The following is a 19,355-nucleotide window of genomic DNA, read 5'->3' as shown; positions in this document are numbered from 1 at the left end:
AATTCTCTGGTGGCCGCTAGAATTAATTTGGTCTCTCACTGACTTTTTAATGGCCAGTATGAAATGGAATCAAGTTCTCTCAGGATCGATTCTGTTTAAAAATGGCACTAGGAGCAGTCCTTTTGGAATTTGGATTTGACTTACATCATCTGGCTGTTAAATTGTATATAAACCCACAATCTCTTCTGATATATAAAGAAGGGCTAACAAACTGAAATTAGGAATACTTTATTAACTTTAAAATCTATTTAAGTAATTCAAATTCAGATATAATTTTTTTTAATATAGTTCAAGGATACTTATTTCTAAGTTGTTAAAAAAGTTTCTGTGTTCAGATTCCTAACTATCTTCAGGAATTCTAATACTATGCTTATTTTAATACTTTATTTTTGGAAGCCAGGATTAAGAGTAATCTTCTCCAAATAAAGTCTCATTGTCTAAAAGAGACAACTCTTGACGTAATACTTGATCTTTAACTTAAGTAGTTTATGAGATATTCACTACTTTAGAGAAATAAGTAAAGCAGTAAGGATGAGATGTAAGGCCCAACAAAGTTTAGGGGACTGTTTTCATGATGTCTCACCATGCCGGAAACAGGAAATAACAGTTATCTTATAAAGCTTTCTGCTTTATTTCCTTTTGGTTCTTCTATACTAAAGTTCAAATAAAATTTAACCTTTACTCAAATGTTAAGATGTTTATCCAAATCAAAATTTTATGTAATAATATCTGTGAATGAGAAATATTACATTTCTGAGGAAAATCATTAATTATCACCCTTTATATTTCCAAGTCTAGTTTCTTAATTATGTTGACTATTATAACTAAACATGACCTTGGCAATCACAGCATAAAATTATAAGCATTTTCCAAAACTATTTTTGAGTAGATTGTGAATATATTAATCCAGTAATCATAAACTCAATGACGATGTTCTTTACATATTGTAAAAATATAAAACTATTCTATTTGAGACAAATAGATATATTCTTCACGTGTACTCAAAATTCTGAAAAGCACTGCCATTTTAGACATGATAAAAACACTGGCATTTAAAATTGGCAAAAGGGGAAGGGAATTAAGAAGTACGAACTTCCAGTTACAAGTCATGGAAATGTAATGTAAAAAAATAGGCAAAATATAACAGCATTACTTAGAGTCAATTCTTAGACCATAATTTTCTCTAACTCATAGGTACTTTACAAATGTAAATTTCTGTACATATGTTTGAATGTAACTTGAATCCTAAACTTCACCAACAGTCAGACAAAATATCAAGTTTTCGAAGGCAAAAATCTCTTCTCACCAGAAAATGGTAGAACCTCTAGAGTTTAACAGATATTCTGCATTAACTGACAAATAGCCTGTAACAAAATGCTACTAGATCAGAATTCATTTCTACAGAGAACAGAAAGGGTTTATAGATGATAGTTTATGATTCTGGATACTTTAAATTCCAATTAAGTTAAGAATGGTAACTAATCTAACTCTGTATTCTCTAGTACCTTGTACTAGGTTGTGAATGATATGTTATTATGCATGTATTATACAATCATATAATTACATAATGTTTTTTACAAAAAAAAAGGGAAAACAAACACGAAAAGTGTTTTGCAACTATGAGGACAAAAGGATGGGACTCTCACAGCTAAGACATCAAAACCTGTGTATGTTAACCAAGCAGGCTCCACATGGATTCAATCACTATGTCAAAAAACAGCTCTGAATATAAGCAGGCTTATTCTGAGGTTTTTATTTTTCCACAGAGCCTCTAATAAATTTATCAAGGAGTTAACAGGTATTCATGCATGCATTCACAGATACATGTAACATATATGTGACATGTAGATTATATAAGACATATATATCATGTAGCATATAGAGAGAACCACACATTTTACACACACACACAGATATATTTATGTACTTCTATACCTCTCTGTCTCCTTGGTTAAAATGCCCAAGTTTTCCTAGGGACTGAGCTTACATAGGTCTGGTTGTCCAGTGACCTAAGGAAAAGACTGCCTAAATCAACGAGGCCATATTTGTGTACAATGAAACCAGGACTCTGCAACACTGAAGAACGCCCTTTTTCGCAGTCCTGAGTCTGCAGTGCTGCAAAAAAAAACAGCTACAGCCCATCCAAACTGATCCAACAGGCAGCTGCAAACTGTTCTATTCATGGCACAAAAAGCATGGGTCCTGCAGTGAGAAACACAGCCTTTACTCCAAGAGGAGTCATGACTGGCAATGTTTTTATTGAAATATAACTATATATAAGTGGCTCTGCTTCTGAAAATTGGCTATGAAATCTCTGAAAATTCATATAAAACATGTGGGTCAAGAGAGGCGTTTCTCACATGAGGAAGAAACAAAACAAAAGCCCATTACATATTGGCCTTGAGTTTGCTTAGCTATTCTGCTTCCACGTGGATATATTCAGCATTCTGAAACACTCATCGATGTTAAGGCTACAGTAAGTCAGTGACATCTCTGTCACTGACAGAGTCAGAGAACTATCACAGATATAAAGTAGGACAAGGTCATTTGGGGTTCAGAACTAAAGGCCTTAATGAGCAAGGCAGACCTCATAACATTTTGAGCAGATGGCTGAAGAGTTCCTAGAAACTGATGTAACTGTAAAATTAGAAACCAAGTAATTTATAATGTTTTCTTATGTCAGGATCATCTTTTCAGACCCACAGATTTATTCTGATGTCCTTGGAAAAATGTAGTTATGATGGTTCCCTCATGTTCTGCCTCCCTGCCCCGATCAGTGCTTGCATGGTTCTCCACAAACTATTTGCATTCGTGGCAGTAAACTGTGAGTTCACCACTGCCTAGAAACACTTGGGCACTACTCTGAAGCATGATGAATTTTTTAATTTAGCACAGTAATAATGAATTAAATAGGGCCACCAAAGAACTCAAAGAATTCACACTTCTGAGGGCCCAGGTTACATGACACTGCAGTGTAAGAGTGTCATCTGCCAAGGAGGGCTTACAACCTAGTTAAATTAATTCTTATAAAGTAAGTCCTCTGATACCACGTGGTGATTCTGTATAAGCTATTAAGTAAAGACTCTTATTGAAAAGAGATACTTTTCAAATAAGTACATAGCACATTCTGGGCCCTCGATAAATGTTAGTTCTCTTCTTCTTGCATTTACCAACACATTGGTAAATTTTTAATAACTATATGTAATCAGAAACAATTTTAGTGGGTAAGATAATGTGACATTTCAAAAATGGTCTGGTCTCCCTCTTCCCCACAGAAACACGATTAAACTCTCTCTCCGAATTCCTCCCACTATACTGCTGCCATCTCTATATCATTTTCCATCACTTTATTCTACCATAGGTAATCTCCATGTAACGAAGACATCAAACGACACATAAATTCTATGCATTACTCAAATTTATCGTGTAATACAATTAAAACCATAATAAAATTTGAAGCAATTTTTGTACCAGTGCTTTCAAAAACAAAGAAGAGCAGAAAAATGTGGGAATAAATGAGCAAAACTCTAAATGTCTCTGGGGACAGAGAAGTAGAAGATGCTTTGGAATCTAGGAAAGAAAAGGGAGAATTTAGCAGCTACCAAAGAGTATAGTTGAATGGATATTTAAAAATAGCAGCTCACAGGAGCAGTGTCCACCTCCCAGCACCAGGAGGTTTAGTGATAATGGACAACTGTAGCATCGTGAGATCTAGGAATTACAGTAGCCTAAAGATAAGACAAATACTTCAAATGACCTCTAGGTAGTGCTACTCAAAGTGTAGTCCGAGGACCGGACCAGTAGTCCTCAAAGCTGGTTAGTCCATGGACCTACCATTCTACACATAAGGGTAAGGTTTCAGAAGTTTTTGTAGCAATTTGGTAGTTTATTCTGTCTGTTGAAACTAAAACAAAAAATTAGAGATTGAATTTTCTGTCTTCTTTTATTTCACTGTCTGGTATTGGCCAGCAACAAACTGGGGAAGAGGGCACCTGGTGCTCACAGTGGAAGGTTTAAGAAGCGCTGCTCTAGGGTGTCTATGGCATCCTCCCCTGGCTTCCTGCCTGAAGCGGGACCTAGCCTTGTATGCAGTACACAGAATGGCCCTACCAGAGGCAAAGGTGACAGCCCTGAGCAGCAGCTATCCATTCTCCAGGTTATGACAGGGGCAAAGGGGTCCTAGCAAGAACTAGATCTGAGGAAAATGATAGGGAGAGAAGAATTTCAAGTGGTAAAAGGGTCACTGAAACCAACAGGACAAGTTATTAGATAGAAAAATATTAACAGAAAACTACAGAAAAGAATGGACCCTATGCCTCTAGATTTCTACCATAAGAATGAGGTGGTTTTATGTTTGTTTTTTCTCTCTGAAAAGAACGAACGTCCACCCTCCAAAACAGTACTAGCAACCTCAGTTTTTCAATAAAGATGCATGAGCCCACCAGGAGATGGAATCTCACTCCACGAGGCTAATTAGTGGATATGCTGTCTTCTTGGAACATATGTTCCAGAGGAGATGAGGAATTGGCCGAGCCTAATGAAACCAGTGACCACAACCCACTTCTGATGACTCACTTAGGAACAACTTGATATAATCATTCCCTCAAAGAGTATATCTTCAGTCATGATGAAGAATGAGTAAAAAGCTAAAAAAACTAATAGGCTTAGGAATATCTTCATCTTTTCTTCCCTCGTGCTTAAAGAAAAAAGAAAGATATGTCAAGTGAATAGTCTTGTAGATATAGACAAAAGAACTGGGGTGGGAGTAGGTGGCATGAGATGCACCGCCATGCTAATGTTTTCTGTCAGGGGACAAAGATTTTAATTTGCCTTATTACCATTTTCATTGATCAAGCTGGAAAAAAGAGAGTTCTGAACAGCCCATACCCAAAGATTCAGATGAATGACCTAAAAAGGGATAGCAAACTCTACATCATGGACAGCTAAATCACCGAGCAAAGTGGAAACATTTAAATCCCACTTTGGCAAGCAGTAATTATCAATTATCCAATCTTAGCTATAAAACAAAAATATTTTAAATAAATCACAGGTGTACTGTACAGCACAGGGAATATAGTCAATAATATCATAATTACTTTGTATAATAGATGGTTACGAGATATATCGAGGTAATCACACCATAAGGTATATAAATGTAGAATCACTATGCTGTACATCTGAAATTAATTTACTATTGCATGTCAACTATACTTATTTAAAAAACCATTTAACAGATGAAATCACTATGAAAAGACCACCGCCTTCCTCCTTCATGGACTCATCGGTTCCATCAAAGAAACCCACTGACAACAGCAGTTTCAACCTGTACAGTTTGGACTCAGAGTACAGCTCTTTTGAATCTTTTCCAGGTAGCTGGGTACCATGTGTAAAATCACTTTCTCACTCAAGATCATCAATCACACAAAGTCCTTTTATTAAAAGCACAAAACAGCAGATAATCCCTCCATTTGAAGGTTTGTTTTATAGGGAGGTGGCCAGCCCAGCTAAAAAAATATACAAAAATCTCAATTCTTTAGGCTTCAGAGGAAAACTCTAGGGTGAAAGTCAGCATTTTCCTGGTGCATTCCCTCACTTTTTAGCAGAGAGAAGCTGTGGTTTTGGCCTCCCAAAGCCCAAATAATTTGGCATTCCTTAGGGAAGGGGTAAAACCTCACAGACCCTGGTGTTCCAGAGGAAAGGTAAAAGAAAAGTACTCAAGGACTGAACTAGAAAGGTCTAGAATCTATAAATAGACACCCACATTGGTTGGAAGTCTTCGATAGTTTACCTGCTTCTTCACGTGAGAGAGGAGCTAAGTCCTTCTCAGGGAACATACCGTGACCCTCATCAGTAGCCTCCCACAAAGGAGTCTGGTGGCCCTGAGCAGATTTATGCTAATGAGTCATACCTGCTCTCTTTGCTATGGTCATTCTGTCATTCTGTGCAGCATTTACCTTCTAATGGAGAAAAGTGAGGTCGTCCAGTGATGGCCTTACCTGTTTTTCCTGCTCCGCTTTCCCCAGTAATGAGAATACATTGGTCTTTATCTTGATCTCGCAGGGATCTATATGCTTCATCTGACAAGGCAAAGCTGCAGGGGGTAATGGAAAAAGAATCTTTAGACTACAGCTCCCTATTATGTGTTTATGGGATGTAACTACAGTCTCTTCACAGGGCCACTGATATACTTTAGATAGAAAGCTGAGACATCACATTTTATTTCCTTAAAATTCTTAAATAAATAAACCATCCATTCTTTGTGGCCCATGTTACCTTTTCCCATGCATTCTCAATGAATCAAAATGGTACTGATTTACTGTACTCTAGATATGCTTTATTTAATGCACATGATATATTTGTGGTTTATTTTATTAAAATCTAGGCAATTCAGAGAACCAAGGAGAAAAATGTTATATCACACGTCCAAAGCTAGATAATGTTGAGATTTTCAGGACAGTACACTGGAGTTTCAAAATAATGAGGAAAAAATCTTTTCAAACATCAGAGAAACATTATCAAATACCAAATAGCTGATATTACCACTAAGCTCAATATAACTACTGCCTTCACAAAGCAATGACTAAAACTATCAAGTCCACCAGAGGCAAATGGTACTATGGGTTGCCATGGTTCTTGTCCAGTCCCAGGCCCTCAAGCTTCTAACTGTACCCTATGATGACAAAGGGTCTCCTATCAAATAAGGCCAGGCCACTCCTCATGTTGACACTCGGCTGCTCCTCAAAATTTACAAATAGGATGAGTTTTGCTCTCTCTAGCTAACTGAAAAATAATTTTGACACTATAATAATGTATTTAATATAGGTAAAGTTCCTCTTCTACTTGCTTATCAGCAAGTACTTACTGAGAGTCTACCTTATGCCAAGAATATGCTGGGAATGCAAAGATAATTAAGACTCAGCCTTTCTTTCAAGAGTTCTTAGTCAAGAGCAGGGAACTGAAAATGGAAATCCAGCAAGATAAGTGCTGATAAAGATGGTCTGTAAAACACTGCAGAACTAGACAGACTTCAAGAATCTTAGAAGGTAGAAAAACCAGTCTTAAAGAATTTATTAGCAAGACAAAGGACTTTTAGGTGAAAACAAAAGCCAAAATATCCTAGAGGTGGGGTGAGGGGTTAAGAGCAGTTATATGTTGCTGGAAGGCATACATAAGTAAGGGCCAGATGAGTGAGGAGAAAATGGGCAGACTCCAAAGAGAACAGCATCATAGGAAGCCACCCTGCAGGGCTATAAGCAGGGGGAGTGGCACAATGACATCAGAAAATAATTAAAGCTAAAATAGCAACACTGATCATGTACCAACACTGCCCCCAAGTCCTTCATATGTAATCATTTTAAATATCACAACAAAACTACTAAGAATAAACTATTATCAATCACATTTACAAATGATGAAATTGCAGTAAAAAGTAAGGTAACGCTGCCAAGTATGACACAGCAGACCCAGAACTGACCCCTGTTCTTGACCACTGGGCTACACTGCCTCTGCATTTGGATAAATCACAGGGCCACAAAGATCCACATGAGAGAGACCAGTCTGGAGGCCGGGAGACTGGTTACATGTTAGGATACAGGAAGAGTTTAAATATGGCTGACCAAACCACAGGGGGCTTTTCAATCAAGGACTTTGTCTTTCCTTCAGAAAGTGTGTGGAGCCATTAATGTTGACAATTTACTGAGCACTTTCAATATACCAGGAGCTGAGTGAGGTGTTTTCACATTCATAATCAGATTTAATCCTTAAAAGAGCTCTATCAAGTAAATGTTAGCCTCCTCAAAGAGAAATGATCCAACTGAGATGAGAGGTGATATCAGATGCCCATGATTTCTCTCTGCACGGTCATGATTTGAACCCAGAAATATTCATTCTCCTATGATTATTGCAATCTTCTCTTTTGCCTGGACTACAATGAGACCCTCAAGGAAAGCTACCCGGAGACTTATAACCCTCACATCAATGGATCCAATGGCCTGCACATAGTAAGTATACGCTAAGTGTATTTGTTGAATGAATGTTTGTATAAAAGGAAAGATCGAAAGAAAAAGTTATGAAAGTATCTGGCACAAGAGCCTTTTCCGAGTAACAGGTTGTTTTACCTTGTTTATATAAACAGTATACACTGCTCTCTTTCTGTCCAGCTAGTATTTCTCTTCTTCAAACCCCTTTCAGCCATTCCCTACGTAACCAGTGCTGTGCTCACCCCACAAGATCACTCAGTGGCTTCATCCTTCTCTAGGGTTTTGATCCCCAGGTGGAAACAAGTGTCCCCCTCTGTGTACCACTGCACATCAGGGACAGTTAAAACAACAACAACAACAACAGTGAATACGGAAGAGAACGACAACAACAACAACAACAACAACAACAACAACAACAGTGAATGCGGAGGAGAACGACATGCTGCTGGCTGGGATTCCCTGGGCTCAAATCCACAACGTGCCACCTACATGACCTCGAGCAAGTCATTCGCCCTGGCTAAACTTTGGCTTCTTCATGTACAAAATGGAGAACAGAGTTTAGAGGATTCAAAAGAAGTGTATAAAAGCACGTTAAAAGTGATAAAACCTAGAATAAATGACTGAAATATTCTGTATTATAATTAGTGATGCACACCTCATATCTCTTACCAGAGTGTAAGCTCCTCTGGGCACATCCTTTCTTTCTATCTAATCCATCTCTGTGCCACCCACAGAGCTGTAAAGATAAGACATCACCAATACCAAATTATGAATGAATGAATGAGTGGATTCTCTCCAAGTACTGACAAAGTCACTCCTGGAGTGAGCTCCGTGAAGAACGGTAAACAGGAAATCCATTTCTTCTATGATCTTCGTGCAGGGAAGGAAAGCACTGCTTAGATTTCTTATTAACTTTCCTCTCCCTTCCCACTCCTTCCACCTCCAGACAGTAACTCAGAGATGCCACTATCATAATCATCATTGCAAGACCAGGAAAACACATACAAATGAACTTTCCAATCACATACATTCACCACCTCTTCATGAGTTGGTTAAGTCAGGCCTTTTCCCCTGTTCCTAGAACTAACATTTAGCTTTATCTATTACACCAAAATGATGCAAAATTACTTCTAACATAAATGACCATGATTGTATGTGTGCATGTATATGTGAACATACCCAAACACACGCACACATACACAAACGCAAAAGAGGCCTCAGAAGCTCACTATGACTCTGCTATGGGTTTGTTTCAAGCCAAAACACCTAAGCTGAACACATATTTTTCTTGTCTTTCCGAACAGAAATATTTAACTGCTGTCCCCAAAACTGGGCTTGATTCATCTAATAGAAAGTATACTTCAATATAAGATTAAAAGCAAAAAGGGACAGTTAATTCTTTCAGGACTCTAGAGAGCCCTAATTTCAAATTTTCATGAAAATTTACAAACTAAAGTACTTAAGCACCGGGAAAACTGGCTTGGACTACTGGCACACCCATCTCAAAGCACAGTAAAAATGTCATCATACTTATTTCATATAAACACAGATCTTGACTTCACTTTTTTAAAAAATGACAAAAGGGTGGGCCCTGAAGGACACAAACCCCCATCCCAATCTTGTTCTCCTTCTCTCTGGCAACATCAGCACGTACCCATCACCAAGGCCAACATTTATAACTATAAACCGAAACCACATGCCAGTCTTCCAAACCACTCTGTAATTAAGGAACCTAAATAAATCTTTAGAGAAGTTTTACTTAAAAACAGTTGTGACCCATATGCTTCACATTATTTTGTGAGCATGTCAGCATTGTTATTTTACCACACACAAAAATGTATGGTCTATTATCATATAATGACGATAACGTAAGGGGCAAGCATGGTTTTTATCCCACCACATCAAGAGCATGGTTTTAGCCACTTCGTCAGGCCTCTAGTTGAGCTCTAAGAATAGAGACGGCCTAACATGTGAATGCAAGTCTCCCCTTCATTTCCAGATCAGCTCAACGGCTGTTCGTGGAGAGCCAAACTTTCCCAACACCAAGTTATGCTCTCTGCATGTTTCCAAACAGCTGTACCTATTGCTTTTAGGTTTCAGAAGTTTGGTTTGGGGCTCATCTGTTATTTTCAGTCAGGGCGGAATGTTGAGTTGCACGTTCAAAATTATCTAGCTGGTATTTATGTTCCTCCTCTGTCTTATTTCTGTTCAGAATGTTCGTCCCCACAGTGGTTCTGCTCTCATGGTCATCGAGGGCATCGGCAGGAATACTTTCCCAAAACTTCACGCCCTCCACCCTGCCATTTTCTTTCTAAGTTTATTTCACCTACAGTGCAAAGCAGCAAAGATGCTCTGACACCAAATATACTACCACCATCACCTAAAGCTTATGTTCTTCCAAGCATACCCTTATTTTTCAGTTTCTCTGGCTCACCCTTAATGAGTTACATGAGAAATCACTCTCTAAACCAGTCTAATCCATTCTAAGAACTTAGTTTGTCATTTCCATGAGCCAAAGAGTTTAAAAGAACAAAATTTGTCTCAAGAAACTTTACTAAACTTAGATAACTGCTTTTGCCTTTTTAGTTCATATCTTTTTCTAAAAAAGCTCTCAAAATGGTATCCCCTTGCATTCAATCCTGAGTCCTAGAATACTTTCAAGTCACACTAGGGAAATTGTTTCGGAATTTAATCCTCTTAAAATAGCTCCGTCTCAAAATTCTTATCTACAATTGAGAGCTACAAATCACTACTATTTCTTTCCTTTCTAGCACTAGTTCAGACCTAAAAACTGAGTGTTTCTAAAACTAAATAACAAAAATGTGTTTTTAAAAAATTCCTAACCTCCATTTTCCACCAATTTCTAATTTTATATTGAACCCCGATCAAGGGCTGACATAGCCCATAAAAAGGAAAGAGAAGAGAAGGAAAAGGAGAAATTATGTGTGGTATGTTTTGCACGGTAACCTTGAAAGTTTTTTGTTTTTAAGGAGAAGCACAATGTTAGCCTTCCTTGTAAAAGACTATTATAGATACCTGTGTATTTATAAATGTATCATATTCTTAATTCAGAAAATGTTCACCCACTTGAAACATATCACCTTGATAAATTAGTGTTATAGCCTTCCACGAGACATTCATACTATCACCTCCTAGGGAAAAACGTCAGGAGAAGTCAGTCTTTATAGTTATTTATCCCAAATAATTATTGTTTTTTATCCTGAAAAGCTTTATTGCATTAGTGTCCTATGCCAATATAAATATGGTAAATTAATACATTTACAATACAGTTATCTCCTCATAGCCACAACACTGGTAAGCACTCCTAACAACCTAAGCCTTGGAACAAGAGAAGATAGGAAACAAAAGTAAATCTCTCTTAAAAATAAATAGCAATGGGTAAAATGTACACTATGAAGTAAAAAAGGAAAGAAAAACGAACAGAATTGGGGGCGGGGGGAGATGAGTAGTAAATAGACTAAATCGTTGCAAGGTTTCTAAATTTTACATAAAATAGTACAATATTAACTCTATATGGACCCTGAAAAGTTAAGAATGTATATTACAATACCTAGAATAACCACTAAAATAACACGAAGAGCTACAAAAAAAAACCTAAAAAAATTAAAATGGAATTCTAAAAAAAAAATTCAAATAATCCAAATGAAGGCAGGAAAAGAAGAACAAGCACAGGGGAGACAAACAGAAAATAAATTATTAAATGGTAGACCTGAATTAAAACACATCAACAATTACATTAAATGTTAATGGACAAATACTCCAACTAAAAGGCAGAGAATGTTAGAAGGGATATAAAAGCAAAATCCAATTATATGCTTCCTGCAGGAGTCACATTTAAAATATAAAGGCTGAAAGGAAATAAAAGACCTACTACCACGCCAAAAAAAAAGGTCAAAAAACCTGCCCTGCATTGTACTTTTTTCTCTTTACACATCTAAAGTCAAAGAGGTAACCTAGTTGCCATCTCAAAATAAGAAGGATGGCATAACACATGGCAGAGTACAGGCGAGACTTAGTTATCTTAAAAATGAGCTAAAATCACTTTTCTAATAATATTTTATCAACATTACATTTTCTAGGTTCATATACATTCTTATATCCTACACACAAGTAGCTACATTACTTTCTTTTGGCTATGTAATTAAAAAGGTGGGTTTCTATTAGCTACAAAACACAAGTAATCTCATCAGGAATGAATCATTTTAAGATGATATCTGTCCTGAAGTGACAATAGTAAAACATCGAATAAAGCTCAAAAATCAGGCTTTAAAACAGAGCATGACAAAACGGCACAAAAAGTTTATTTGTCCTTTAGAATTACATTGGTTTTCAAAAAACACACTCCACAGTATTTTTGTGAAATTTCACAGATCATCGGAATCAACCTCAATGTACATCAGGTCTCTCATTACTTTTTAATGGGTCATTCAAAAACATTTTTTCATCTCGATGGTCAAATGTAACTACCAAGGGGACAAAAATCCCATATCTGAATGTTTTGTGTATATAAAATGGCTCACATGTGTTATATTTATGTTTTAAGAAACAATAGAAATCCTTTCGCAATTAGTCAAGAAATTCTCCTATTTACAGTATTAGAATTACAAACAAAGCTCTTTCAAAAAGTCACAAGTTAGTTACAGATTATAATCCAAAACAAAGAGCAAAGAGCATTCAGTCTTCTTTCACAATTTTAGGAATTTGATTTATAATCCTTTTGTGATGAAGGAACTTTGGGGCACACCTAAATTCTTCCTAGCCCGTGGGCCTGATCATTATCAAAATCATAATGGAGTTCCGCAAGGGTACCCAGTCCAGGGCTAACTGACTGAGAGAGTCACCTGACCCCGTAAACACCTTCCTTCTACTGAAGACTGATATGAAGTTGGACTTGGCCAAGGTGTGTGACTCTTTTCAAAGGTGAAATGCCAAAGCCAGGTATTAGAGACGTGCATTAGGAAGTTGATAAGAGGTTTGAGAGACGAAATTATGCCAGGAAGGAAAAGGACTGGACTTAAGATATGAAAGCAGTAAAGAGGAAACATCTGCTTTTAGGCCCTAGAAGCTGCTTTTTGGAATTTAGTAGTATTCCCTTGTGCTGTGGAGGACTTCCTTCAGAAAATGGTGCCCTGAGCACGAAACGCCACAGGGGGAAAGCCCTCCACAGGGCAGCATCCTGCTTTGGGCTTGGCAAGCAGTCAAAAGCAAAGAGGCTGATTACACTTTATCCGTCTTTGCTGCTACAGAGACTTAAAGTGTGAATGGTTCTGCTGTCTTGAATTAATCCCCTAATAAAAATGGAAGAGTATGTGAAGGCTAGACGAGAACATCCACAAGGACAGGGTTCCCAAGGAGTTCAAGAGCACCCATGAGATTAGAGGCACTATACTCAACTGTGTGGGTTGAGCACAATGATTAAGAGAATCTGTCCTCTCCGAGCTTAAAATCTAATGAGGACACTTAAGTCCCCCCTATAGAGGGAGTGTGAGAAGGTAATTAACACATTAGCAATATCCTGAACACATTCAGAAAAGGAAAAAAACGACTTTTCCAGCGAGAGGAACTGTCATGGAAAGCTGCAAAATCTGAAACCCCAAGGCATGCACAAGGATACAGGCTAAGAGGACACAGAGAGCAAGGAGGAAATTACGTTATTTCTCCTGTCCAGAAATTAATAACACACACCAGATTTGGTGAAAAGAACAAATAGACAATCAGACTCTTAATTCAAATTCAATAAGCCCATAAAGTATTTTTAGTATCTTTTAACAAAAGAATACTAACAATCATCTTTTATTACCAGACTCATATAAATAATGACACAGTTTACAGTCTACAGGAACAGCCCTTACTGCTCAAGGTAAATACAATTAAAACAAATTCCCAAACCAATTGCTTCAAATTTTTTTTTTTTGCAAAGTTTTATTTTGATTAATTTCATAGTTAATTTTTATGACTTTATTAAGGGCAACTAAATCCTGGAAATACCTACCCCAAGAGAGATTATTACTCCAAATATCTTCCTAATTACCCTTAGGAGTTATTTTACTCACTGAAGTAAAAAGAATGATTTCAAGTTCTCAAAATGATGATTTTTCAGATAGATATTGTTTTCTGATTTAAAGCCTAAAAAAGTACTACCTCGTATGCAACATTGGGTGTCTTCATTTTTGTTTAACTGTGAAACACACATTCTGATTTAAGCTACTTCACATCCACATTCCAGATAGTTAAGATTGTTCAGTTAAGTGAGCCTTTCACGTTTACAACATTCAAATTATAAAACACATTTGATCTGATAGCCCCCTAGTGCCTGTTTGTACACAAGACTCAATGAAGTGGAGTCTTAGCTTCCCTCCAGTAGAAGGGAGACACACAGAGATGCTAAGCCACACTAGAAGACACTGGGCTGGAGACCTTCTGTGGCATCACATACTGTAGAAGTGCAAAGAGAGCTCATTGCAGTTAACACAGAAGGCTTTGAATGGAGATGGCATCTTAATGGGAACCCCAGGCACACACTGCTTTGTTTCATTAAACAAAACAAAACAAAAAAGAATGCAGAGAGGAGAGGGAGTGGGCAGTAGAAGGTTATCAACTTCTTCAAGCTTTGATCTGTACTTCCGGTCTTACAGAGCTGTGCAGAGGATGTTTATAAAGCACCTTGTACAGTGTCTAAAATAGAGCAGGTGCTCAGTAAAGGCCTGAAAGACTAGCTAAAGCTATTCACATTTTAGAGAGCGAGATCTGCCACTCTTTCAGAGTGGATGCAAAATTCAATGAAATAAACAAATACTCATGAGATGCCTGATTATAAACAGATACACGCACATATATACACACACACACCATTGTATATATACAATGAAATGTCTGGGCTTACATGTATAATTGTGGAGGGAAGAAAGTGAATTGGCAAAATAATAATAATGATGATAATAATAGTAATAATAATAAATACTTCCTGGTTATTAGCTAAATTTATATCATGATAGTGTAAAGGAGGAAACATCTTGGAAGTAATTTTAAGAGAATTCAATATTCATTAATTCAATAAACACTCTATGTGTCATGGAAAGTGTCAGGTAGAATACAAAGGCTATCATCACCATCCTCAGGTACTCAGTACAGAGAAATATGTACTACCTAAATAGATAATAATTTAGTCATTTGAGGACACATTAATTTCGTCTATGGAGCTTACCATAGCATGAAAGAGATTTTGGTACCAAAAAAAATTTTTTTTAATTAAGATTTTACTGCTTCTCTTACTTCCAGACACCTAAAACCTTTCAAATCCACCTCTTCCTGTCCTCTCCCCATCACCAGTTTTTCATTGCCTTAGACAATGTCCTCATTGCTGGCCTGAGCCCCAGTTAACTTTTAGAGAAGTCTTCTATATCTAAGCAGGAAACTTTCACAAGCCATCTTGATACAACGCTGTCAAAATACGGCATTTTTCATTACTATTACTCTGTTCATTCCTAATCTCGTCCTCACTGCAGCTAGATTTAACTTTTTGCTTTTATGTGTTTCTGTAATGAAGTTTTCCCCCCAAATGTGTTAAAATTCATTGCAAGATTGTATCAATCCTGTCCTCAAAGACAATGGGCCTATGGAGTACTCTGATTTTAAGTAGGATGCGTTATTTTGCATAGGTACGCATGAGGATTTACCATACAGTCTGGACTGAAAGGAAATGACCCTAACATGGCCCAGAGGCTCCTACTCCCCCCCTCACCACCTCCCACCAGGGTTTCATAAGTACCTATTCAAATAAGGTTTGCAAATTCATGAGATGAACCAAATGCAGAAGACTTTCCTCTGGATTTCTAAACAGAAAACAAACAGTTTCTGTCATTACACAGACATATCCATGTCTTAATTTTAAAAAGAAACTCAGTGACTGAAGGAAGGAAATTAGAGGATTGTGAATCGGACCATCAAGATAAAAACCCCCTCAGAGAATAAGCAGCCTCCAGGCTTGGTGTGACTGACAGCCCCCTCTGAGAGGACCTAGTGTGGTCAAAAAGGATGACTACTCCTCCTTTTCTGTGTGTCTTCCAGATGGTTCTCACTCTAGGGAAGGGGCTTCAACAATAAGATAAAGAAGCCTCAAAATGCCAGTAGGTCTGTTCCGCACAGTATTTAGTTACTATTTTCATTTTTTATGTTTTTTTTTTTTTTTTAATGCTGCCTTTAAAAAATGGCTTCAAAGTGACCACACAAGAATGGGTAAACCAAAAATACCATATGACACTGGCCCTGCAGGCTGGCTTCCCTGCAATGCTCCTCCTCCTAAAATGCAATCCTCTTTCCTTGACAAGACTCGCTGGCTCTCCACCACTCTGGCAAGAGGTTGGCCCAGGACTCTTGGCAGAGGACGATGAAACAGCAAAGCAATACTCTGAACTACGGCTACTGCTGGAGGAAGTTTTAATGTTACATAAAGCTTCCTAGAAGCTCGTCATAAAGGGGTCAGAAACAACTCTTATATTATGCCATCACACAGAAAGCACGGCCCTAAAATGAATCCAGATATGGAGAACTCGAACATCTGCCTTCCAGTTCTTTTAAGCCATGTCAATATGTCTGCAAATTGGCCACAAGAAAATGACTATTGAAATGTCACACCCACAAATCACATATACATCTGAGAGAAACACTAGGATCTGCAAGCAGGCAGTTAGCATTTATTACCACAAGCCTGCAGGCAGGAGTAAAAAGTTATCTGATAAAGACTTTGTATTTAAAGACCAAACTTTGAGAAACTAAGAATAAAGTTCTGAAAGCCAGCAACAACCCTTCCAGGTCTGGTAGGTAGGACAAGAGAACCGTGGATAAAAAGAGACCACGCCCTGAGGCACTCTGGAGACAAATAATGGGTCCTCGAGAGCTCTGCATGGTGCTGGTGTATGTTCTCTAACAGAATTTAAATTCAAGACAAGGTTCTATCTTCCACAAAAATCCCGAACTTAATAACTTCCTTCATGTAAATCCAGACTGCTTTCTGGTTACCCAGAGGTCAAAATTGGGCAGGACACTCACACAGAATCCAGTCTCCAAAAGCTTCCTCACTGGTGTGCTACAGATTACAAAGGAAGGAAGGCCCTTCCCAGGAACTTGTCTGTGTCGCCTGGCTAGTGCTCTTCTGCCCACCATCTCCCCCAAAACCTTCTCCTGGAAAGCCCTCAATGATTCCCGTTCTAGGAGCCCCTTGTCTACATACCTATAAAATCCCATTTATACATCTATTATACCCTCACATGTGGTGTTTTAATTTTTTGAAGACTTTTTGGTTTACGGTTTCTCTCATTATCTCAGTGTCTAACACAGTATATGCTCAGAATAAATTTGTGGAATGAATCCTAACACAGTCTGTCTCCTATTCATTCAAGACTGTACAGCATGAATTACTGTACAGCATTTTCCAAGTCTATGATCATTTACCAACTATTTATAAAAAAAACAAAAACAAACAAAAAAAACAAGTAAAGGAGAAATCAAAACCAATGTTATTCGAGTATGCATATGTTAAGTGCACACTCATATGTTTACAAAGAAAGAGCTCTGGAGTTAAAATATTCAAAAAAGTAAGTGAAAGAGAAATGGGACTGTATTTCAGAGTCTCTAGCTGAAATTCTTTATTTAGGTTATTTCTTAGTATTCAGCAATTCTCCCTAGTGCTGGCCTATACAGATTCTATTTGAAGACTTAAGCAAATGACCACCTAAAATCTGCTTTAGAAAGGCAATGTGATTACATGTGTACTAGCAACACTCCAGGACCTTGTTAGTTCTTGAACTAAAAGGTAAAAGCAATTGGAGACATTTACAGAGCTGACTACAGTATCCTGATGAAAATGAGGCTGTCTCTGCATTCCAGACCCTCAAGTTCGAGGTTCACTTTCCAGCATGGCCTCTTAAGAGTCACCCGTCATAGTCCTCTTCTGCCTCCTCCCTGTCCCCCGCCCCACCCCCCACCACCAGCAAAATACTTCCTCCCTGAAAGAAGACACAGAGTTTCACTGTTCTAGAATTTGTTCTTCAGAGCAGATTTTCTAGGAAAATCACTGGAACTTGTCAAAGTGGAGCACTCAAAACTTTTGTTAGATGAATAAACCAATAAATCTTCAAAGACTCCACATTAAATCTTTATAACTTAAACTGGTTAGGAGAGGGTCTTGAAAAACTGTGGTTAACAAACCTGTTCCTCTTCCATGTGTCTTTCTTGCCATTGAAATCTGGCATGCTGCTGAATTCAATTTAGTGACATGTCCTAGAATAATGCCAAATGACCCTCAGTGGAGTTTTCTATATCCCACTAGTAGGCTTAGTGACAGAGAAGAAAATCTATAAAGATTTGGAATGAAACCACATTTCTCAGGAGGTTTCAAATTGGGAACACTTATTGGAGGAAGACTTCTCTGAATTCGTATAAACAGTCATTCAAATAGGGAATTTCAATTCCTAACAATATTCTATGATTCCTAACTTTATTGCTTAAGGTTAAAAAGAACACACAAACACACACACACACACACACACATATGACTGCTCTCTCTGAATGTGTATACTTGAAACCCTTACTGATTGAGAAAATACCAGTCTCTGCACTTGCTCCCCAGGCCGAAAGACTGGGATCACTCTACACCCTGTAACCTCACTGCCTAATCACCATCATAAACTAGTTTCAGTCTAGAAAATCTATTTGTCATGACTTATGGCCCACTTCTCTTATAGAAAGGAAGAGACCATCTATTCAAACAAGTCTTGGTTTGCATCCTCAATTTTCATAAAATGATGACAGCCCAATCCATTACTCAGTGGGTTTTAAAATTAAGGCTCTGTCTTTTACTGATGACAGAGTATGTATATACTCTGGGTCCTTTCCAGAGAATTCAATCTCTACTTGTCTATAGTCCACGTTTAATCCAAAACCGGGTTATGAGAAAGCAGAAAACAAAGAAACATACAAAACTGTCACAAGAGTATCACCTGAAGGAGAAAATGCAATCTATCAGTTCCTTGTATTCCCAAATCCATTCAAACCATCAATAAGCTAAGTATCGGAACCAATGGATCTCAATCTTGGATGCATACTGGAATCACCTGGGGATCTGATACCTCTTTTCCCCACTCTATTCCCCACCCTACCCAACCTGCAACTCCCCACCCTACCCCTGCTTCAGACTCCACAGACTGTGATAGAATTCTGTGGTGGTTCTACTAAGCAGCCCAGAATAACAAGCAGGGACTTAAACAACTTTATAGACTTGTTTTTCCTAAACTGTGCTTTGGTTATGTCCTCTCTATTTAGTGAAGTGGAATAAGGAGCAGCTATATAAAATCCACT

At 37.8% G+C, this 19,355-nt stretch overlaps 1 protein-coding gene across 1 annotated transcript in view; it reads right to left on the bottom strand.

The window, feature by feature from the left end:
* MYO1B (myosin IB) overlaps nucleotides 1–19,355 on the bottom strand; it is a 160,013-nt gene that overhangs the window by 77,544 nt on the left and 63,114 nt on the right. Inside the window, 1 exon segment of the mRNA XM_015596757.2 lies at nucleotides 5,997–6,091. Coding sequence (XP_015452243.1) covers nucleotides 5,997–6,091 — 95 coding nt within the window.

Source organism: Pteropus alecto, unplaced genomic scaffold (genome assembly GCF_000325575.1).
Source record: "Pteropus alecto unplaced genomic scaffold, ASM32557v1 scaffold3, whole genome shotgun sequence".
NCBI lineage: Eukaryota > Metazoa > Chordata > Mammalia > Chiroptera > Pteropodidae > Pteropus > Pteropus alecto.
The sequence above is the reverse complement of the archived record's forward strand: the minus strand, read 5'-3'. Positions and strand labels throughout refer to the sequence as shown.